This window comes from Bombina bombina, chromosome 6 (genome assembly GCF_027579735.1).
Source record: "Bombina bombina isolate aBomBom1 chromosome 6, aBomBom1.pri, whole genome shotgun sequence".
In the NCBI taxonomy this organism is placed as follows: domain Eukaryota; kingdom Metazoa; phylum Chordata; class Amphibia; order Anura; family Bombinatoridae; genus Bombina; species Bombina bombina.
Genome location: NC_069504.1, coordinates 111,251,083 through 111,276,383, shown reverse-complemented (window position 1 = coordinate 111,276,383; position 25,301 = coordinate 111,251,083). Strand labels below are relative to the sequence as shown.

At 36.6% G+C, this 25,301-nt stretch overlaps 1 protein-coding gene across 1 annotated transcript in view; it reads right to left on the bottom strand.

The window, feature by feature from the left end:
- Window positions 1–2,075: 2,075 nt before the first annotated feature.
- Window positions 2,076–25,301, bottom strand: part of CDHR3 (cadherin related family member 3) — a 201,797-nt gene continuing 178,571 nt past the window's right edge. Inside the window, exons 16-20 of the mRNA XM_053719171.1 lie at window positions 12,343–12,518; window positions 10,190–10,203; window positions 7,900–7,931; window positions 5,400–5,448; window positions 2,076–2,516 (exon numbers count right to left, since the gene is read on the bottom strand). Coding sequence (XP_053575146.1) covers window positions 2,149–2,516; window positions 5,400–5,448; window positions 7,900–7,931; window positions 10,190–10,203; window positions 12,343–12,518 — 639 coding nt within the window. The 3' untranslated portion in view covers window positions 2,076–2,148. The remainder of the gene's footprint in view (window positions 2,517–5,399; window positions 5,449–7,899; window positions 7,932–10,189; window positions 10,204–12,342; window positions 12,519–25,301) is intronic.

The following is a 25,301-nucleotide window of genomic DNA, read 5'->3' as shown; positions in this document are numbered from 1 at the left end:
TCATGCAGTTTATCAAAATGTACTATTGCTAAATACTTTACAAACAGAGCAATACCACTCCTCTGATAGGAGGAATCTCATTTATCCTGAGTAGCTTATCGTTGCATTGCAACTATACGTGTTAGCCAGTTAAAGGGACAGTAAAGTCAAAATTAAACCTTCATGATTCAGATAGAGCATGCAATTTTAAACAAATTTCCAATTTACTTCTGTTATCAAATTTGCTTCGTTCTCTTGGTATTTCTTATTGAAGAGTAAAACTAGCTAGGCTCAGAAGAGCTCAGGACTGTGCACGTGTCTATAGTACTCTATGGCAGCAGTGTTTTGCAACACTGTTTGTAGCTTTGTTATACAATGTCACAAAACACTGCTGCCATAGTAAAGACACGTGCACACTCCTGAGCTCTTATGAACCTACCTAGTTTTACTTTACTCTTCAATAAAACATACCAAGAGAACAAAGCAAATTTGATAGCAGAAGTAAATTGGAAAGTTGTTTAAAATCGCATGCTCTATCTGAATCATGAAAGTTTCATTTTGACTTTACTGTCCCTTTAACTAAATGAACAATAAAATAACTAACAAATTATATAAGTGATACCTTTATTGGCTAAAAAAAAAAAGGATTTTTTTGCAAGGTTTCAGAGTACTAAGGCTCCCTCATCAGGGATGTTTATATATAGAGCATGCAATTTTAAAAAAAGTTTCAATTTACTTCTACTATCTAATTTGCTTTAATCTCTTGGTGTCCTTTGCTGAAAAGCATACCTAGATAGGCTCAGGAGCAGCAATGCACTACTGGGAGCTAGCTTCTGATTGGTGGCTGACCATATATGCCAGTTGTTAATGGCTTGCCTGATGTGTTCAGCTAGCTCCTAGTAGTGCATTGCTGCTTATTCAACAAAGGATACCAAGACAATGAAGCAAATTTGATTATAGAAGTAAACTGAGTTGTTTAATTATTTGAATCATGAAAGAAAAATTTGGTGTTTCATGTCCCTTTGATGTTTTTTTCTGAAGGAACCTACTGTTTTCTGTGTAGTGCTTTCACAGAACTACCAAAAATCTACCCTGAGTAGGCTGCACACAAAAGGTAAAAGACTACTGTAGCGTTAAAGTATTTTACAAGGTGATCGGATCCAAGTGCACAGGTATATTTTTAGATACATTTTTAAATATTATTTTGATCTAATCTAATCCAATATTTGAAAATGAGGCAGTACAAATTCAGCAAGTATTACAAATTACATTTTGCAGAAATTTACTCAAATCAACATGAAATGCAGGTTAAAAAACAAGTTCTCTTTAAGGCTGTGAAACACTGCAAGCGGAGCAGAGCGGCGCACAGCGTGTAGATGCGGCTGTGCGCACTCAGTGTGTCCTGCCTTTTCATCTCTGAGCACTCTGCTGCATCAGGTCCGCGTACCTACTTTACAACATTTCCAAGTTTGACTACACTTAAGAATAAAGTGCATATACTGTACGTTTTAGTCACTTGGTCAAAAATTGCACATGTCAAGGGGGGGGGGGGCCCTGATCAATGGTTAAGTCAGGGGCCCTAAAATTTCTAGTGGCGGCCCTACGCGTAGCTGAGCGCTCAGAGATGAAATATTTGAACTTCAGAAGCGATGCATCGCAATAAGAAGCAGCTGCTTCGCCTCGCCCAAAATCACTTGCAGTGCGTCACAGTCTTCATGCTTCAAAAGGTAAAAATAAACTAAAATTTTGAATTTATACTTTCAAGAAAAGTATTCTATTCTAGCCATAGCATTTCTGAAGACATACAAAAACTAATGTGTTCATCAGGTTCCTCTCATTAGTCAAAACATTTTTTTTATTTTCTTTCTTCATTACCCCTTGTAAATGTTATTACTCAAAGTGTTATGCATCATACATCTATAGCATTAAACACAGAATATTTTTGTGTGATCAACAATACACCAGAAAACATTTGTATTTGAAATGTACAATTTATCTCTGTATATGTAGCAATTTCTAAATCCACAAATAAAAAGCTAAATAAAGCTCCTATTTTTTGCATTTGCTATGTTCAAAAAGTATACATTTCCCTCCTCTCTTATCACATCTCTCTGTGATGTGTCTAAAAACACAGCTGCTCTTCTTCCTTATTGGTTTGTTGTTATTTCTTTATGTTGGAGTTTTTGGAATTTTAGGAGATACTTTTGGAGATAACCGTGGAGATCTTGGCGACCATCTGACATTTCCTTCCTTGTTGGATTCTACTTTGGGTGGAGTATTTAGTCTGTTTGCAGTAGCTGGTTTTTCAGTTTTTGCCTCCTCTGTCTTGACTGGACTCATTGGTGTTTTCTCTCTCTTGTTTGGGGTACCTTTTGGTGACACCATTTTGTCTTTTTCTTGTATAGGGACTGTTGGTGCACCTGGAATAACTGCTACTTGTGGTAATGATTGTGTAGACTCAATAGGGATAGGTTGTTGTGTTTCTTTCCACCTTCGGGCTCCAGATTTAGAGTTGTATTCATATATCTTTCCTGTAACTAAAATTATCAAAAGCAAAACATTAATATTCAAAGAAATTAAATGTGTATTATTCTCATTCAGAGGTTAAGATGGTTCAGGACATATCTCTCAAATACTAATATTCACTGGAAACCACAAACAATCAGTATGATCTTATTACAGGTTATTGTTTTTAGTAATTTATTTTATATTCTAGCAATGATTATCATAGACAAATAAGATATCTAGTGGAATATGATGGAACAATCAAATAAAACCCGTAAAGGGACATGAAATCCAAACATTTTCTTTCATGACCAATCACCAATCAACACTAGAACCTAGGTTCTTTACTGCTCCTGAGCTTACCTTTCAGCAAAGGATAACAAGAGAAGGAAGCAAATTAAATAATATAAGTAAATTGGAAAGTTGCATGCTCTTTCTGAATCATGAAAGAAAAAAATTGGGTTTCATGTCCCTTTAAGCTACAAGTGTAGTTTGCAGAAGGTTCTATCTTTCATTACACACCACTGTGTTATGAGTTTTTAAATCACATACAGAAAATGTTGTGCTTGTTTATGTTTCTATAAATGTCAAGTATGCCTGTCAGTTTCTTCAACTATATATTTAAAACTCTCTAATTCCCATTGTAAGGTATTGTGTTTCATGATTTTGTAGTACACTCATCTTCTCTTACTGTTTGTTATGCATAGCATCTTTACCTTGAACAAATGCTTATCTGCCTTGGCATAGAATCTGCTTTCTTATTAATTGATAGCAGATAGTCATGTATAAGGGAGTAAAGAGTTTGCTAATATATCTGTTGCCTATTAATTGAACAGTCTTTTCTTTTGTTGCGCAATGCTTTCCCTACTATGGTTGCTGTATATTCATCTTGTTTTTAAAAACATGATTCAGGTAAACAAAATATGTCATCAATATATTGCACAACTACACGTTACATTACAGAGTGTACCAGATTTAACTTTTTACATTTTAAAAAAGACAAAGGCCAAAAATAGGCGATAATACACTAAATTAGAACTGCAATTTAAAATAAACTATAATACTGGTCATCAGTAAAAACTTAGTGGAGTTCCCTTAAATATTTTTTGCTATTTTTAAAAATAAAAAAATGTGTTTAAATATGTCTAATGTTTGATATTGTTTTCAAATATCTTGGTGTGCGGTTAAAAATAATTTCTCCTGAAATATTTTAAGTCAAATTTAGTGACAGCTGATTATTTGAAACTCCATGATACAGCTACTAATTAGTACTGAGTAAATATATTATCAAGAATGTTTTAAGCACCAATTTCCACAATTTACCTCATCAATGTAAACTGGGCCTAAATATACAAAAGGTATTAAATGCAACAAAATCAAATACATCAAGGTTGTGAGATGACACTTCTGTTTAACAAAGTGATAATAACATACACTTTAATATTGTGAAAGTAATAAGTCCTACAATTTTATTGCTACTCCTTTAGTATATATAATCATGAAGGGTCCAAAAAACTAACATTTATAAAAATAATAGGTGTTGAGACCTTCTTACAACCTAGATTACAAGTGTCACTCTAAATGTTGCACAAATGATATCAGCTTTTTGCACGCAACAGAAAAAATACTCATATTACAAGCTGAAAATAAACACAATTGCGAGAGCGCAATCACATTTTCAGCTTGTTGGGATTGTGCGACTGAAAACCTCACATAAAGAGTAGTGCTTTTTAAAAAGTTGAACTAAACACAACATAATTACATTGAAAATTACAGTTAAAGGGCTCAAAGAGATACGGTATATGACAATGTGTTTGACAGCAAAGGGTTATATTGTATATATACATACATATTTATGTTTAAATATGTGCATGTATTTATATATATATATATATATATATATATATATATATATGTGTATTTATGTGTTTTACTGCATATTTACTGTACATATTTCCAATTCAAATGTTCTTCACATACAGGACAATGCTATTTTATTGTAAATATATATTCCTATGTATATCTGTATATACCTTATAGATAAATATACACAATAATCTTTTCACAACTATAGTCTTTAAGTAATTGGCTTGTTCAAAAGTTATGTTAATATATATTAAAAGTGTGAATGAACTGAAAAACACATAGAGGCCGATTTAACAATCTCTGTATCGGCCGCAATGCCTCTGTTTCCATGCGAGCCTTCAGAAATTAAGAAGCAGCGGTCTTAAGACTGCTGCTCCTTAACTCGTCCACTGTCTCTGAGGCTGCGGACATCAATCCGCCCGATCGAATACGATCGGGTTGATTGACACCCCTTGCTTGCGGCCGACTGGCCACGAATCTGCAGGGGGTGGCATTGCGCAAGCTTGTGCAATGTTAAATGCGGACAGCGTATGCTGTCAGCATTTAGTGATGCAGGGGGGACATGATTCGCTATAACAAATCATGTCCGCCCAGGGTATGATAAATATACCCCATAATCTATTACTTTGTAACAACTTGTGTCAGTTTTGTAAAGAAACAGCCCTTTCACTGTTAATGGTAACAAGTCTTTCGAACAAGTTTTACAAGTATCAAAAAAAAGAATAATTATTATTATTATCAGGTATTTGTAGAGCGCCAACATATTCCACAGTAATGAAGCCCTTACTTGATCCGCAGTGATTGCAACGCTCCTCCAGCAGTATTGGTTCCACATATACAGATCACACTGTGTGCCCAAACTGCCAGACTGTACAGAACAGTTTACTAAGCACTACATGCGCTACCTGACGCGTGCAAAAAGTTTACTTCTAGCGAACTTTACGCTCAAGCAGGAGCACTAAATAGCGATCCACTTGTAATCTAGCCCTGAATGTGTTAAACATTATTGTACAATTTTATAGCTGATTATTATTTCATTTTTATCTTACTTGGATCTTGTGCTTCCCCATCAAAGACTGTGTTTATCTTGGTCATTTCCTGCAAGATGACAAAGTAATATCAAAACACATGCAGATATTTACATAGTGTAAAAAAAATATCTATCTATCTAATATAAATAGTTATAAATAGTTAATTATACATCTTATTGCAACAGCACAGTAGTAAAGTTGTTTTCTGTCCTCCAGGCAAAAACAATATATTTTTTGTACATCACTTTAGTTATAGGGATATGGATGTCAAAATGAATCAAACTTTTTTTTCTATAAATCATGCAAGTTTAATTGACATCCCCTTAAGCCAAGCAGCAGATACAAGTTAATTGTATTTAAAGCTGTTTCAACAGGAAAAACAGCTATTTCAAATGACAAAATAAAGGTAAAGGAGCTATTTGCAAACAGTTTAATACACTTCAGCAGGGCAAAATTAATAATTGGGAACACATTAACGGGGAGGGTTTTTTTTGCAGTGCACTGTCCCACTAAAAGGACATGATACCGAAATGTTGAAGTACTTGAAAGTGATGCTAAAAAGCTGTAAAAAGCTGACTAAAAAATATCACATGAACATCTCTATGTAAAAAAGGAAGATGTTTTTACCGCAAAATGTCCTCAGTAGCCACATCCCATTGTAAAGGGATTTTAAGCAGCCAATCAAGATGCTAGTCCATGGACTTGCAAGGGAATGTGCATCTGGCATGTGCAGGGACAGTCATGTTTAGGGTTGCCACCCGTCCCTTAAAATACAGAATACTTATAAGTTACACATGCTGCGAGTGTGCAGGGAGGAATATGAATAGTGCTGTCCAGAAACACAATACATGTTCCTCCCTGCACACCCTACAGCATGTGTAACTCATAAGTGTCCAGGAAAACATGGCTAAGATGGCAACCCTAGTCATGTTATTTCCCTACTCAGTTTAAGGAACTTAATTATGTAATCTTGCGAGATTTCAGTGTAACCTCATGAGATCACAGCCTTTTTTTACTTAGAGATGGCCATGTGATATTTTCTTGTCAGCTTTTTACAGTTATGCTGCCTCACTTTCATAAGGCTTCCTTATGACTTGGGTACAACTGCCTAATGCAGGGCTCGACAAACCCAGGAGCCTAGGAGCCACTGGCTCCTAGAATTTTACCCCTAGCTCCTAACTTTTTGAGTTATTCTCCATATATCTTTGTACAAATCCCACTGTCTGGCTCCTAAAAATATGTCTGGCTCCTAATTTTTGAACAGATTTGTCAAGCACTGGCCTAATGTTACTTGGGTTGCGGTTAGGACACATGCTGTAGTTAACAATCCATTACATCCCAAGTACAAGTGAGTTCCAACTTTATCTACTGCATCAGAGGACCATAGAGCTCTTTATTTTTTTAATCCTTTGGTAGCTTTAGTTCTTATTTTGCACAAATTAAAAAAATATCAGCTTCATTCATAAGGAAAACCCCAGTGTTCTCCAAAAATCTTATATGCACATATCTAGTCATTTACTAGTTGAGGAATATAGTATTCATATAGCTTTTTTATTTCATTAGTTTACAGTAGCTTGGCCATACTCATTTCAGGGTGGAAAGACAACAATTAAATGGACAGTAAAGTCAAGATTAAACTTTCATGATTCAGATAGAACAAGTCATTTTAAACATCTTTCCAATTTACTTCCATTATTAAATTTGCTTTGTACTCTTGGTAACTTTTGTTGAATATTAAAGGGACACTGTACCCAATTTTTTTCTTTTGTGATTCAGATAGAGCATGGCATTTTAAGCAACTTTCTAATTTATTCCTATTATCAAATTTTCTTTATTCTCTTGGTATCTTTATTTTAAATGCAAGAATTTAAGTTTAGATGCCGGCCCATTTTTGGTGAACAACCTGGGTTGTCCTTGCTGATTGGTGGATAAATTCATCCACCAATAAAAAACTGCTGTCCAGAGTTCTGAACCCCAAAAAAAGCTTAGATGCCTTCATTTTCAAATAAAGATAGCAAGAAAATGAAGAAAATGTGATAATAGGAGTAAATTAGAAAGTTGCTTAAAATTGCATGCTCTATCTGAATCACATAAGAAAAAATTTGGGTTCAGTGTCCCTTTAAGCTTTTGTTGAAGATTAGCTAGTTGAATACATGGTGAGCTAATGACAAGAGGTATATATGTGCAGCAACCAATCACTAGCGAGCTCCCCATAGTGCACTGCTGCTCCAGAACCTACTTAGATATTCTCTTTAACAAAGCATAACAAGAGAACAAAACAACTTTTATAACAGAAGTAAAATGGAAAGCTGTCCCTTTAATATATCCTATGAGTGAAGCCACTTTTATAACATTACAAATATATGCAAAAATGTGAACATATAGAGATTTATTTATACATATACACTATATACAGTTTACAAGTCACAGGAAAATGTCTCTAGTCAGAAAATAAAAAGTTACTCGTTTATTCAATATTAAATATAGGGAATTGTCTCATTGGTGTCCTTAAACTTACCCAGAAGACATCATGTTTTACTTTTTTCTTTTCTGAAAAATGGAATAAAAGAGGTAATATGTCATTATTGTGATAAAAAGTAAAGAATTACAACATGAGATCCAGTCATTTACTAATGTAGAGCTCAATTCTACACTAAAACAAGCTATTTACCTCTAATTTCACTCTTTGGGGACGATTTATCATGGCCCGTATTGTGCCTAATGCACCTGTTTCCGTGCGAGCCTTCAGGAGTTAAGACCGCTGCTCCTTAACTCGTCTGCTGCTGCCTCTGAGGCTGCGGACATCAATCCGCCCAATCTCATATGATCAGGTTGATTGACATATGGGTCATATTTATCAAGCTCTGTATGAAACTTGAAGCCCCGTGTCTAAAGACATAGTCTAAAGACTGCTGCTCCATAACCTGTCCGCTGCTCTGAGGTGGTGGACAGACATCGCCGGATTGACACCCCCTGCTAGCGGGTGATTGGCCGCAAATCTGCAGGGGGCGGCATTGCACAAGCAGTTCACCAGAACTGCTTGTGCAATGATAAATGCTGACAGCGTATACTGTTGGCATTTATCGATGTCTGGCGGACATGATCGCTACAGTGTATCATGTCCGCCAGACACTTTTTCTGGTCTCAGAATGATTTGTTTTGTTAATCCCTTAGGCCTCGGTTTATCACGTAGCAGAGACTGCATTGGAGCCCTTGCAGTGCAGGCCTGCTCATGTGATTCTATTTACCACAGGTTACAAATCAGCGGTCATACCACTTCAGAGGTGGCAGAGTTAAATTACTCTGAACTTGTTTGTTTGGACTGATTGATAGAACCTGCTCTTGCACAATTGTAAAGTACACAGGAGGATGGTTCTGCCCAAGAGTTTTCTTATGCAATAATAAATACAGACAGTAGATGGTCAGTCTTTAGCCACAGAGTGGGGCTAGGAAAGAGACTAGCCAGGTCTCCACTGAACTGCCAAACAATCAAATTTTCCAGCCACCAAGCATCTTTTTAAAAGACCTTTATTTTCTTAGGCAGGGTCCATAAGTATAACAAACAAACAACGTTTCAAACCTGCAATAGGTTCTTAGTCATGTCACATGACTAAGAACCTATTGCAAGTTTGAAACGTTGTTTGTTTGTTATACTTATGGACCCTGCCTAAGAAAATAAAGGTCTTTTAAAAAGATGCTCGGTGGCTGGAAAATTTGATTGTTTGCAGTAGATGAACAGCGTCTGCTGCCCACTCTCTGCAAAGATAGACGCCTGTCAAATGATAAATGGTGCCCTTAGATTTACTTTTTGTGACACATCTGATCTAGTTCTTTATTTGATGTAATAAACCCAGAGTCAACTACTTAACCCAATAAAAGGAAATATTTATATGCATTTTTAGTGCACTGATGATTACTTATTTAATGAATATTACTGAAACAGCACAACTGTTAGTCTATGTATGTTTTAACATATACAATTAGCATGTTTTATGTAGATGAGGGAGAATGTCTTTCAGTGAGTAAACATTCTAATGTATATGAAGTTTAGCAGCTAGCCAGAATATTGTGGAGCTAACCGTACATTATTAACTAGAAATTTATATAGTGATATATGAAGAATATTCCAAAAAGTTACAAGGCAGAAGTAACATTTTTCAAGTCATGGCTCCCTGTTCTTTTCAAGCTTTGTGCTATAAATAGTGAGTTTGCTCAAATGCCAGATACTATGAAAAATCTATCACCATCCAATCTCTATTATTAAATGACAGTGCTGCAGTTACGTGTCATAAAATAATGGTGGCTCCTTACCACCAGCCATAATGACTATCTGTTAAGTACTGCCTAATCCCAGGTAACTATATCATATAGAAGCAAGTGCACCTGCCCATTAACCTTAACCACAACCTAACTGCAATTAACCCTGATTAATCAATCATTACAGTGGGAGGGTTGAAATCTGACTGAGTCCTCTCACTGCAATGCTGATTTAAAAATATGACCAGTTCTTTAAAAAATAGTAATATAAAGGTGAAGGATAGATTACATTGGAGCCTAGATCAAATTTGGAGAGAAACTTTGAGAGTTTTCTTGGGGATCTAGAGGTAGGAGGCCCTTAGGGGGTTTGATATCCCCTTATTTAAGTTAGGATCATGGTGGGGGAATTGTGTAGGGGGCCTTTTAGTGTTTGCCAGTTTCATTAGATAGGAGTGTATACTTATAGGAATTCCTTGCTTAATATTTATTTTACTTCTTTTTTTTCCTATGTATATTGTATTGTCACATACAATAAAAAAAGTGGTACATACCTGGAGGGCTTATCCTATAACAAAAAAAAAACAAAAAAAAATTAGTAATATGAACTCTGCAAAAATGTATAGAACCCAAGATCACACTGAGATAATAAAAAAGACTAACCATATTTTTCTGCATAAAACACGTATATAAGATGCACCAAACCAGATTATAAGTGGAGCGCAATATATTGTTTTCGCTGAAGCGATATTTGTGCTCCACTTTGTAATACCAGCGCATGCTAATGTTAGGTACAATGCGAACGCAACCTCACGTTTGCATTGCACAGAAGCATTGCGCTCATGAGAAAGAGCTTCCATAGGCTCCAATGGGAACCTCATTCTGATACCGTCAGAGATGGCATCAGAACATCGTGCAGCGAAGGGGGAAGTAGTACAGAGAGGGCAGCATATTTTTAAATATATATGTATATGACTATATACATATATATTTATGTGTTAATATGTGAATACTAATTCTAACACCCCACTCCCACCAACTTTAAACTTCAAAAACTGCCTAGTGCAGTTGTACTTTTATTTTAAAAAAATTGTCCTTTTTTTTAATAAAAAATAATAATGTGCTTTATTATGAGGGCATTTGGGCACTTTTAGAAAATAAACCAGAGATTGAATCTCTGTTTAATTTTAAGAGCGCTAATTGCTACCGCGAACTTGCGGATGCAATAACCACCCACTTATAATGGCTGGTTAATTATCGCACGCCCGCAAGTGGACAAATGTGCCTGTTTGCGGGCGCATGATAATTTTGCACTCCACTTGTAATCTAACCCTATATAGAAAAAATATAGATAAAATACGTTTTTGGCATTGGTTTTGCAGCCAGTTTCCTGTTAAAATGCACCTGTTTTTCAAATATAAAATATTTAAGACTTACTGATAAATTAGTGTAACTTCACAGGTACAAGGTTTACTCGAAGGGCTCCATTTACCAAGCAGCAATTGCTGCTTCAGAGGCCCATCCTTTGAGGCTCGCCTGAAATGATAGTTAAGTAGCAGCAGCGGTTTTAGGACCGCTGCTCCTTAACCTGTCCGGCATCTAAAAAGGTGCATTGTAATTTCCCATCCAATTTGATCAGGATGAATCATGTCCACTCGACGTTTAATAAATGGAAAAAGTTAATTTTTTTTAACCTTGTTTTTAAATTCATGTTATCTCCTTATTTTACAAAGGCTTAAAGGGATATGGAACCCAAAATTTTTCTTTTGTGATTCAGACAGGGCATACAAGTTAAAAAAAAGTTTCCAATTTACTTCTATTTTCAAATTTGCTTAGTTCCCATGGTACATGTCTGGAGAGTCATTTGTCAGGAAATAGTGCTGCCATCAAGTTCTCTTGCACATGGATAACATTCTTGCAAAACTGCTGCCATATAGTGCTCCAGACATGCGGACGCTCCTGAGCTCACGTCTATGCTTTCCAACAAAAGTTGTTTAAAATTGCATTTTCTATCTGGCTCATGAAAGAAACAAATTGGGTTTCATGTCCCTTGCTGCACATAAATATTTATTTGTGCAGGGTTGTGTCTAAATCCTTTGGTTATGATATAGCAAATTATTGTACATATCATGTGCAAAATATTATACCAAGGGCATTTTTATATTAATATATCCATAAACAGGGGCAAAACTACAGGGGGTGCAGAGGTCGCAATTGCGACTGGGCACCCAAGGGTGTGGGCCCAGCTTAAAAAAAAAATTCTTGCACCTGGGCACCTGTCCGTAACAGCTACAAGAATGAGAGGGTCAATAATGGAAAAGGAAGTGAAAACAGTTTATCTTCAATAACTTTACATTAAACAAATTATATGGGTTAATAAATCAAATCTCAGCATGGAAGTTAAAATCAATATATCAGTTTCAGCTTCTCGTTTCTAAGCTGTTGCTGCCTTATTTAAATGCATGTTTAATTTTTGCATAGTATATATTTAAATGTACTTATTTTTACAGTTCTGGTTCTTCTTTAACCTTGATTTAAAAAAAAAAAAAAAAAAAAAGCAATGCCATAAATTTTTATGTATCGCTCCCATGTTATTTTTAGGTGTCATAATAATATACAAATTAAACATGTCAATGTGTTGAAGCCCACTTCTATCTATTTACCGTCAGGTATTTCATGTATTTTGTGTTGTATATACTGTACTTACAGCCTTTCAGTGTCCGGCTTCGGTTTACTTCTACAGGGGCAGTGCTTGGCAAGAAGATATGTCAGATATCCCAGGAGACCAAGGAGAAGCAAACTGCCAATTGTAATCACAAACGGCAAGTACCAGGCAGATGCTGAATAAGCATTTTTAGTTGTGGTCACATAAATAATGCCAGGCTGAAAACATACAAAGGACATGTTATGCATGCAGCACTATGCAATAAGGAAATCACAAATAGAAAACTAGCCCTGAAATGTAGAACAAACCTGATTATAGCAAAGTAGACAAAAAATGTGTATAACACAGTGATTCTAATTTCAGTGATTCTAATTCTAAACCAGAATTATGATAAAGCAAGCAAAAAGGAAAGAGAAAAAATTACTCTTTAATTGGGGTTAACAGTATATGCCTAAATTACTAGTGGAACATTTATACGGCTAAAGCTCAATCTATACCACTTCCATTTTTGTTCTCATATTACAAGTCTGTGGTTAATATATATCCCACACGTAATATTATAGTGCATGCTAAAATATTAATGTGTGAGATCGCTTACGCTTAATTTCCCTTCTTACAAAGTTTGCATATAAGACTTATATACTATATAGACTTACACATACATTACATACATACAAACATATGTACACATATATATATATATATATATATATATATATATATATAAAGTACATACATACACACATATATATATATATTTACAGTACAACATACACACACATATATACACACATACACTTATATACACCTTTGACCCTTCCCAGTCCCACCCGTTTCCATACATTATCCCTATAAGGCCTAGATTACAAGTGACTATTTAGCACTCCTGTTAAATAGTCGGTTAGCATGCATATTACATGTTGAAAGTAAAACGTATCCATGCAAGCAAAACCCGACGCACATTAACTAAAGGACTTCAGATATCGCAACCGTGCTAATTTTTCTTCCCCATAGACTTCAATGGAAATCACAGAGGAGAAAACCTAACTAACGCTTACCCCAACAGGAGTTATTAATATTTCACAAATTAAAATGTTCTTCACATACAGGATAATGTTTTTTTTTTTTTTTATATTTTATTGCTAAGAAATACTAACCATCATCTGAGCCTTCAGGGGGTCGTAATCTTTTTGCTGTGGTTTGTATATATAGGTGTGTATATATGTGTATTCATGTGTATCTATGTTTTTATATGTGTTTATATGTGTATATATGTGTTTATTTGTGTATATATGTTGAAAAATGGCGCGGATAAACTTGCTCGACACAGGGTTGCCACAAAGCTTCAATTTGTGAAAAGAGCAATATCTGTGATGCGCAATAAAGCGAAGCACAATAAAATGAGGTTGGTCTGTATGTATGTATGTATATATATATATATATATATATATATATATTTGCATATACCTATATATCTATTCCTATACATATATAGGTATAGATATATATTTTACATTACCATTATTATATATATATATATATATATATATATACATATATATATACAGTATTTATATATATATATATATATATATATATATATATATATATATATATATATATATATATATTTATTTAATAATAAATTTAATTTTTTTTCTATGTGAAGAACATAAAAGTAAAATATGGGTAGCGTGCTTCAGGTTTAAAACTTTAGGTCTATTGTGATGTTGGGTTAGCGCACATGAATAATTAGTTTGCGAGTTATTGAAATATTAAAAAATAATTATAGATGTTCTAAAAAATTCTAAATAATCCATAGAATATATATATATTTTACAGTATCTATAATTATTAATAAATATTATTCTTTAATATTTTATATTTAATATTTCAATAACAAGCCTTAAAGGGACATGAAACCCAAATTTTTTCTTTCTTGATTTAGTAAGAGCACATCATTTTAAACAACTTTCTAATTTACTTCTATTATCTCATTTGCTTCATTCTCTTGATATCACTTGCTGAAAAGCATATCTAGATATGCTCAGTAGCTGCTGATTGGTTGCTACACATAGAGGCCTTGTGTGATTGGCTCACACATGTGCATTGCTATTTCTTCAACAAAGGATATCTAAAGATTTGAGCAAATTAGATAATAGAAGTAAATTGGAAAGTTGTTTAAAATTACATGCCCTATCTGAATCATGAAAGTTTAATTTTGACTAGACTGCCCCTTTAAGATAACTAATTCTTCATGGGCGCTAACCTGATACCACATTAGACCTAAAGCGGGAAGCCCTAAGCAAGTTATGCATATTTTACATTCCTATGTTCTTCACATTCACATTCCTATGTTCTTCAAATTCACATATTTTTTAATTTATATGATTAAATATATATTTCTATGTATATCTGAAAATGTTAATGTAAAATAAATACAGTATATATACCTATATATCTATAGGAATATATTTACTGTATATATATATATATATATATATATATATATATATATATATATATATATATATATATTTATATATATATATATATATATATTTATTTATACACATGTATAGCTATATATAGAAATATGTATTTAAAATAAAAATAACATTTTCTGTATTTGACAAACATTGAAATGTGAAATATTTACAATAAATACACAGTAAACACATTACTAAATAATACCATACAATTATTATTTTTGACTTGTAATACTTGCACAAATTAATGTGCCCACTCTTATATCATGCACGATAACATCTTGTAATCTAGCCCTAAATATTCCATAAAACATTCTTTCTTATTAACCCTTTGTTTCTTTATTAGATTTTCAAAAGCGCTAAATTTGAAAGCAGTATTTTGGATTTTGCTCTAGTGCAAAACGTAAAGGGACATTTCAGCCAAAATTGGAATCCACATGGATGCATTTCAGTTTTGAATAGAAGCATTTTTGCAATACACATGCATTAGCAAAAATACTTCTAATAAAAGCTATAGCTGTTTCAAAGGTGTATTTAAGTATTCACTGTGCACCAGCATTTTAAACACAGCACATGCTCAGAGAGCCTAAGGTGTTTGTACCATCTGGTAATGACTCAATTTGTTAATTGATGACATGATGCAGGCCCCACTGGTGATCTGAGCAGCTGCAGTTTTTAAAATTCTGGTGCACTGAGAATATCTAGCTATGCTTCACATGCACGTGCAGAGAAAAATGCTAACACTAAAACAGTGATACCTTTTACTAGAAGCATTTTTGCCAATACATTTATTGTAAATATGTTTCTATTCAAAGATGTAATTCATCTATGTGCATTTAAATTTTGACTGGAATGTTCCTTTAACCAACTTGTATCTATTTAATGTATAGAGCTCTTGGAAAAACAGATCGTTATTGTTTACTCAAGGCCAAGGGCAAGGCTTCACTTTGCGCAACATTTTGTGCTTCCTCTCAAACCATTGGATGTAACTTACTCCCTTTCTGGTCTCTGAATCCATACTTGATTCAAGTTTTTGTTCTTAAAGAGACATTAAACTATATTATTAATGATTAAGTTATGATGTTTAAGTTGAACAAGAAACCAAAGTATATGCGCAACTTATCCCTATGGATAGAATTCTCACAGGCTGATAAGGACTACCCTAAAGCTACATTGGTGGTCAGTATGAATAAAATGTTATACTCAAAAAACAAATACAGGTGGCCCTCGTTTTACAACGGTTCAATTTACACCGTTTCAGAATAACAACCTTTTTTTCCAGTCATGTGACTTCTATTGAAAAGCATTGAGAAGCAGTGCATTTATTAAAATAGCCAGTAGGTGGAGCTGTCCGTGTTGCAGCAAAGTCAAGCAAGCTGATATTAATCAGTTTAACCAGACCTGAGCTATTGAGCAGATTTCAAAGGAGCAAGATCTTCCTGTCTATAAATCACTCCAGATTGGAATGCATAGAAAGAACTGTTTGCAGAAAAATGCAAGTGAAGTCTGTGTTGTGTGATTATTTTATTAGGTTTATAATGCTGTTTAGCAAATGTTTTTGTTCATTTAACTTAGTTTAATTATATATTTTGTGTTGTGTGATTATTTTATTAGGTTTATAATGCTGTTTAGCATTTAAAGTCTTCATTTCAAAGCTTTAAAAATAATGTATTGGGTGTTACTTATGACAATTTTGAGAGGGGCCTGGAACCTATCTCCCTCACTTCCCATTGACTTACATTATAAACTGGGTTTAAATTTACAACGGTTTTGATTTACAACCATTCCTTTTGGAACCTAACCCCGGTGTAAACTGAGGGCTACCTGCACAGTTCAAAATACAATTTTTTATATGCAAGACCGACATTTTTTAAATAAATGTCCCAATTTCCCTATCTGTTTCATTGGAAGTACATTTATTAAAGAAGCAAATGGCTCCTAAACGATTAAACTAATTATCAACATATCACACAGCTGACCAACCAAATTTACTGCAATTTATATATTAATATTTATTCACTGATCGGCAAATGCACCATTCCACTAACCTATATGACAGAGGTATCTCATTTAACTCTTCATTAACCAGCATTTTGTCACTTCATCTCCACTAGTTTCTGAGGTTTCCTGATTGAACCCCAGTGATTAATTTACACAATATATCTTGGAAGTTGGGTTTTGGGTTTTTGTGTTATAAGTGCATAAAATAGCTAAAGTAAATTCTGGACCAAATGGTACTACTTTACAGTAATACAGCAATCTTAGATGAAGAATACTTGTGAGTTATTATTGTAAACGGGAGCCATTTTATAGTGAGGCAGAATCTACAATATTGTGTAGTGTGTCAGTCTATTAAGCATAATATAATCTGAGCTTGCATGTGAAATTAAAGTAACACTTAAAGGGACATTAAACCCAATTTTTTTTTCATGATTTAGATAGAGAATACCATTTTAAACAACTTTCTAATTTACTTCAATTATCTAATTTGCTTCATTCTCTTGATATTCTTTCCTGAAAAGCATATCTAGATAGGCTCAGTAGCTTCTGATTGGTAGCTGCACATAGATGCCTCATGTGATTGGTTCACCAATGTGCATTGCTATTTTTTTAACAAAGGATATCTAAAGATTGCAGCAAATTAGATAATAGAAGTAAATTGGAATGTTGTTTAAAATTGTATTCTCTGTCTGAATTGTGAAAGAAAATTTTTGGGTTTAATGGCCCTTTAAGTCAAATTTTATAATTCAGATAGAGCATACAATTTTTTTTTTACAAGGTAAGGAAATTGGAAGTAACTTTTCAGAAAAAATATGTATTCAAAATTTAGACTAAGGGGCCGAATTATCAAGCTCCAAATGGAGCTTGATGCCCCTGTTTCCGAGCGGGCCTTCAAGCTCACCGGAAACAGCAGTTATGAAGCAGCGATCTAAAGACCGCTGCTCCATAACTTGTCCGTCTGCTCTGAGGCTGCGTACATCAATCCGCCCGATCCTATACGATCGGGCTGATTGAAACACCCTGCTAGCGGCCAATCTGCAGGGGGCGGCATTGCACAAGCAGTTTACAAGAACTGCTTATACAATGATAAATGCCGACAGCGTATGCTGTCGGCATTTATTTATGTGCGGCGGACATGATAAGCTACATTGTATCATTTCTGCTCGTACTTTCATAAATCGGCCCCTAAGGGTTTTAGCTAAAGTATTTACGTGATTTTTATATAGGAGGTATTTTGTTTTGTTTGTATATGCTATTGATTTCAACTTACTCTTGGCAATTTATTCAGCCAAATATGAGTTATTGTACTGCAGCACCTGGAAGAACAATCCAGTGGAATTCTATAAAGCAACAGCCAAGTAAAGCAATGTGTTATAATAACAGCATTTGTTGTCACTATTTGTAAACTAACTTTAGATGGCAAATTCTGATAAAAACAATTGGCACTAATAATGAGCCAAAAGAAGGATTTAGTCTTGGTAGCCTAAGAAGTCAAAATAAGAATGGAGGCCTACCGTGACCTACAGTGCTGCAAACTGTGGTCAAACACTGTGTCATTTATTTCATTCAGCCTCTTAGGGGTAGATTTACCAATGTGCGGGCGGACATCGATAAATGCCGACAGCATACGCTGTCTGGATTTATCATTGCACAAGCATTTCTAGTGAAATGCTTGTGCAATGCTGCCCCCTGCACATTCGCAGCCAATCGGCCGCTAGCAGGGGGTGTCAATCAACCCTATCATATCTGATCAGGCTGATTGCTGTCCGCCTCCTCAGGAGTGGCAGACGAGTTAAGGAGCAGGGGTCTTATGACCACTGCTTCTTAACTTGCATTTCCGGCGAGTCAAAAAGTACTGGGGTAGATAGCAGCATCCGCTGCTTGGTAAATCTACCCCTCTGATTGCAAACTTCAATAAATGAAGATACCCAACCCATTCTATAAAGGTTGATGCTGAAGCATAGAGTCTTTGACTGTAACATATGGATCCCCTATAGCTACAAAACTCCTTTATGGACTGCTTACTTTAACAAAAACATATTAGTACTTCCATTTAATACTTCTGTGCATTGATTTATGTTTTTATATTTCATTTTGATTCACAGTGTTTTTCTTCTTCCCTTGATTCATTAAGGTCAATTTATCATATGCCGGGCAGACATGATCCGCTGTAGCGAATCATGTCCGCCCAACATCGCTAAAAGCTGACAGCATAAGCTGTTGGGATTTAACATTGCACAAGCATTTCTTGTGAATTGCTTGTGCAATGCCGCCCCCCTGCACATTGGCCGCTAGCAGGGGGTGTCAATCATCCCGATCTGATCGGAATGATTGCAGTCCGCCACCTAAAAGGTGGTGGACAAGTTACCGCTGCTTCTTAAGTTAAGTTTCCGGTAAGCCGGAAACTTCAGGCTTAGAAAGCAGCATCCACTGTTTATTAAATCTACCCCATTGTCTATGTTTGGTGGGTAGAGGACCATTTGTTATTCATGGCTTCTTTTAAGTTCTTTTAAGTTTTTGTATTTCTTATATTTGATAAAGATAAATTAAGTTGGGGAGAAAAAAAAAACAAATGGCACTACTAGTGAGCCAAAGAAAGATTTAGTCTTGGTAGCCTAAGAAATCAAGATAAGAACTGGTGTTTAGTGTGAACTACTGTGCTGCAAACTATGGTCAAAGGCTGTGTCAACTATTTCATTTAGCTATTATTATTGTTTTGTTTAAAAGCTACTGATGAATAATATGTTTACTTTGAAATATTATCATCAATACACACCCAATGCTTACCAAAGACAATTACACATGAACCTTAGTCAAGAGTTACAATACATTTGTGTTGCCCCTTGTAGTAAAGATCTAACTTATATGCAATCAGCAGCCAAGTCATGAACACAGACTAAGTGCCCTTGGCCAAGGACCACTTATGTGGTTAAACCTTTAGAACAGAGATCAGTTTGGTTGCATGAATAAAGCATTTTTTTTTTATCTTTGTCGCCTGGGGAGATCAGTAACAAATACACATGATCAGGTTTCAATCAAAACCAACCAAATCCTTAATCTCCTCTCAGACACATTGCTGTTGAATGTGATTGTGAGAGCCTGTAAACTATAATCCAGAAATAATAAAGGAAATGTGGCTTGAGTTATTCTGTTAGAGGAAGCCTGTATAAATACGTTTGTAATAAATGGTGCCATTAAAAACATCCTTGCAGAAGAATATGCCTTTAGAAATACTTCAGAGAGTGATTTATGTGATTGTTCAGTAAACAGGGGATGGTCATGAAAGAATTTCTGTTTTGATTTTGCCATGCAAATATTATGCTTTATATTCCCATTTTTTAATATAAATATAATAAAAAGTTATTATAATTCCTCTTGTTTCCAATTTGTGAACCACTAGCCACCTTATACACACTTTGTGGGAGTTCCAGTACCAGATATTGGGCTGTATCATGCTATAGGCTGATTTTATTCTATCATGTACGTGTACAGTGCATTAACCAAGTATTCATACCCCAGAATGGATATGCAAAACTCAGATTTTTTATAACTTTGCAAATGTATTAAAAAGAAAAAAACTGAAATATCACATTGACATAGGTATTCAGAACCTTTGCTATGACACTTGATATTTAGCAAACCCACTTCTATGGATAATCTTTGAGATATTTCTACACTTTGGAGTCCACCTGTGGCAAATTCACTTGATTGGACATGATTTTGAATGGCACACCTGTCTATAAAATGTCTCACAGCTGAAAATGAATATCAGAGCAAAAACCAAGCCATGAGGTCAAAGGAACTCCCTGCATAGCTCAGAAACAGTATTGTGTCGAAGCACAGATCTGGAAAAGGCTACAAAAAAAAGTTTGACTGCATTGAAGGTTTTCAAGAGCACAGTGGCCTCAGTAATTCTTAAACGGAAGAAGTCTGGAAAAACAAAATTTATGCTTACCTGATAAATTTCTTTCTTTCTTGACACTATGAGTCCACGGATCATCTAATTACTATTGGCAATATCACTCCTGCCCAGCAGGAGGCGGCACAGAGCACCACAGCAAAGCTGTTAAATATCGCCTCCCTTCCCTCCAACCCGAGTCATTCGACCGAAGTAAAAGGAGAGAAAGGAAGCAACAAAGTGCAGAGGTGTCTGAGGTTTATAGTATAACAAGAGCCTGTCTTAAAAAAACAGGGCGGCCCGTGGACTCATCGTGTCAAGAAAGAAAGAAATAAAATTATCAGGTAAGTATACATTTAGTTTTCTTTCTAATGACATGATGAGTCCACAGAACATCTAATTACTATTGGGAATAAATACCCAAGCTAGAGGACACAGATGATACGGGAGGGACAAGACAGGGAACCTAAACCGAAGGCTCCACTGCTTGAAGAACCTTTCTCCCAAAAGAAGCCTCAGCCAATGCAAAAGTATCAAATTTATAGAATTTAGAAAAAGTGTGAAGAGAGGACCAAGTTGCCGCCTTGCAAATCTGTTCCACAGAAGCTTCATTTTTGAATGCCCAGGAAGAGGAAACAGCCCTTGTGGAATGAGCCGTGCCTCTCTGAGGAGGCTGCTGTCCAGCAGTTTCATAGGCCAAGCGAATTATACTCTTCAGCCACAAAGAAAGAGAAGTAGCCGTAGCTTTCTGACCCTTGCGTTTCCCAGAGAAAACAACAAACAAAGCAGACTGATGAAAATCCTTAGTCGCCTATAAATAGAATTTCAATGCACGCACCACGTTCAGATTGTGCAGCAGACATTCCTTCTGAGAAGAAGGGTTAGGACACAAGGAAGGAACAACAATCTCCTGATTAATGTTCCGATCTGAAACCACATTAACGAAAAACCCTGACTTAGTACGCAAAACTATTTTATCCAAACTAAAAATACAATAAGGAGACTCATACTGTAATGCCAAGAGCTCTGAAATTCTACGAGCAGATGAAATAGCAACAAGAGAAAAAACCTTCCAAGATAACAACTTAATATCTAAGGAATGCATAGGCTCAAACGGAGCCTGTTGAAGAACTTTAAGAACTAGATTAAGACTCCAGGGAGGAGTAACTGGCTCAAAAACAGGCCTGATTCTGACCAAGGCCTGACAGAATGATTGCACATCTGGTACATCCACCAGACATTTATGTAACAAAATAGAAAAAGCAGATATTTGACCCTTTAGGGAACTTGCCAATAAACCGTTCTCCAAACCCTCTTGGAGAAAAGACAAAATTCTTGGAATCCGAACTCTACTCCAAGCATAGTCTTTTGATTCACACCAATACAGATATTTTCGTAATATCTTATGGTAAATCTTTCTAGTCACAAGCTTACGAGCCTGAATCATGGTCTCAATGACCGATTCTGAAAATCCCTGATAAGATAAAATTAAGCGTTCAATCTCCAAGCAGTCAGCTTCAGAGAAACTAGATTTGGATGAAGGAAGGGCCCTTGAAGTAGAAGGTCCTTTTTCGATGGAAGTCTCCAAGGTGGAAGAGATGACATCTCCACCAGGTCTGCATACCAGATCCTGCGAGGCCATGCTGGTGCTATGAGTATCACCGAAGCCCTCTCCTGTTTGATTTGAGCAATGACTCAAGGGAGGAGAGAGAACGGAGGAAATAGATATGCGAGACTGAAATTCTAAGGTACCGCCAGAGCATCTATCAGTACCGCCTGATAATCCCTTGACCTCGGAAGCTTGGCATTCTGCCGAGATGCCATGAGATCCAGTTCCGTCTGTCCCCATTTGAGAATCAAGTTGGAGAACACTTCTGGATGGAGTTCCTACTCCCCCGGGTGAAAGGTCTGTCTGCTCAGAAAATCCGCTTCCCAGTTGTCCACTCCTGGGATGTGGATCACCGACATGCAACAGTTGTGGGACTCCGTCCACTTAATTATCTTGGTTACCTCTGCCATGGCCAAGGAACTCTGAGTTCTGATGGTTGATGTAAGCCACTAAAGTTATGTTGTCCGACTGAAACCTGATAAACCGGGACGAAGCTAACTGAGGCCTGGCCAGAAGAGCATTGAAGATTGCTCTCAGCTCCAGAATGTTTATGGGTAAAACAGACTCCGACCGAGTCCATGTCCCCTGATCCTTTAGAGAGCCCCAGAATGCTCCCCATCCCAGAAGGCTGGCATCCGTTGTTACAATCACCCAGGTGGGTCTGCGGAAGCAGGTTCCCTGGGAAAGATGATCTTGAGACAACCACCAAAGGAGAGAATCCCTTGTCTCCTGCTCCAGATGTAATCGAGGAGACAGATCCACATAATCTCTGTTCCACTGTCTGAGCATGCATAACTGCAGAGGTCTGAGGTGGAAACGGGCAAACGGAATGATGTCCATGGCTGCTACCATCAGACCGATTACCTCCATACATTGAGCCACTGCTGGCCAAAGAGCGGACTGAAGCGCTAGACAAGAATTGAAAATCTTTGATTTCCTGACTTCTGTCAGAAAATTTTTCATTGATAAGGAATCTATTATGGTTCCCAAGAAAACTACCCTTGTAGTTGGAACTAAGGAACTCTTTTCTAGATTCACCTTCCATCCATGAGATCCTAGGAAGGATAACAAGATTTCTGTGTGGGATTTTGCTTGATGAAAGGATGGCGCCTGAACCAGAATGTTGTCCAGATAAGGCGCCACTGCAATGCCCCGCAATCGGAGCACCGCCAACAGGGATCCCAGAACCTTTGAGAAAATACTGGGAGCTGTGGCAAGACTGAATGGAAGAGCCACACAATGGAAGTGTTTGTCTAGAAATGCAAACCTCAGATACTTGTAATGGTCCCTGTGGATGGAAACATGCAGGTACACATCCTTTAAATCTACCGTTGTCATAAATTGACCCTCTTGAACCAAGGGAAGAATGTAATGAATAGTTTCCATCTTGAAGGACGGCACTGAGGAATTTGTTTAGACCTTTGAGATCTAAGATTGGTCTGAAGGTTCCCTCTTTTTTTGGGAACCACAAACAGATTGGAGTAAAATCCCAGACCCTGATCCTGCCTTGGAACAGGAACTATCACTCCTAGGTCGGAAAGATCTTGAACACAATGTAAGAACGCCTCTCTTTTTATCTGGTCTACAGATAATCTTGAGAGAAGAAACCTGCCCCTTGGAGGGACAGTTTTGAACTCTAGTTTGTATCCCTGGGACACGATATCCACCGCCCAGGGATCCTGAACATCCCAAACCCAGGCCTGACCGAAGAAGGATAGTCTGCCCCCCCCCCCCCACAAGATCCGGTCCTGGATCGGGAGCATACCCTTCATGCTGACTTTGAGTCATTGGCGGGCTTCTTAGCTTGCTTCCTCTTGTTCCATGACTGGTTGGGCCTCCAGAAAGGCTTTCACTGTTTTTGATTTGTGGATGGAGAGGGAGGCTTACCCTTGAAGTTTCGAAAGGAACGAAAATTACTCTGACATCCATTCTGCTTATTCCTCTTATCCTGAAGGAGGAAATGGCCTTTTCCACCCGTAATGTCAGAAATAATCTCTGCCAATCCCGGCCCAAACAAGGTCTTACCCTTGTAAGGAATCGCCAAAAGCTTAGACTTAGACAACACATCCGCAGACCAGGATTTTAACCATAAGGCTCTGCGGGCCAGTACGGCAAACCCAGAAATCTTAGCTCCCAGCTTGATAACCTGTAGGGAAGCATCAGTAATAAAGGAATTGGCCAACTTGAGGGTCTTGATCCTATCCTGGATCTCTTCAAGGGGAATGTCTGTCTGAATAGACTCAGACAACGCATCAAACCAGTATGCCACCGCACTAGTGATGGTAAAAATACATACCGCAGGTTGCCATTGTAAACCCTGATGAACATACATCTTTTTGAGCAACCCCTCTAACTTTTAAAGGAACAACTATCCTCCATGGGAATAGTGGTTCTCTTAGCTAAAGTGGAAAATGCCCCTTCCACCTTGGGTACCTTCTGCCAAGATTCCTTGATAGAATCTGCTATAGGAAACATCTTTTTAAAAATAGGGGATGGAGAAAAAGGGATACCCGGTCTCTCCCATTCCTTAGCAATAATCTCTGTAGCCCGATCTGGTACATGGAAAACCTCCACAATGGAAGGTACATCAAAATACTTGTTTAGCTTGCTAGACTTCTTAGGATTGACTACAACTGTAGTGTCGGAGTCATCCAAGGTAGCCAAAACCTCCTTAAGTAATAAAGGGAGGTGTTCCAGCTTAAACCTGAAGTATACAACTTCAGCATCAGAAGAAGGAGTTACACTGTCTGAGTCTGAGATTTCACCCTCAGATGCTATCGAAGTATCTTCCTCCTCAGGCTTCTGGGAGGGAACATTCGCAATAGCCACGACTGTGTCAGAAGCCTTACTCACTGATTCTTTACATTTCCTTTTGCGCTTTCCCTGCAGCATGGGAAAAGCAGACAAAGCATCAGATACCGCAGAGGACATGAGGCTAGCGATGTCTTGCAACGTAACTCCAGGCGGAGTTAAAGAGGAAGCGCAGGGCGCTGCATGTGGGGGC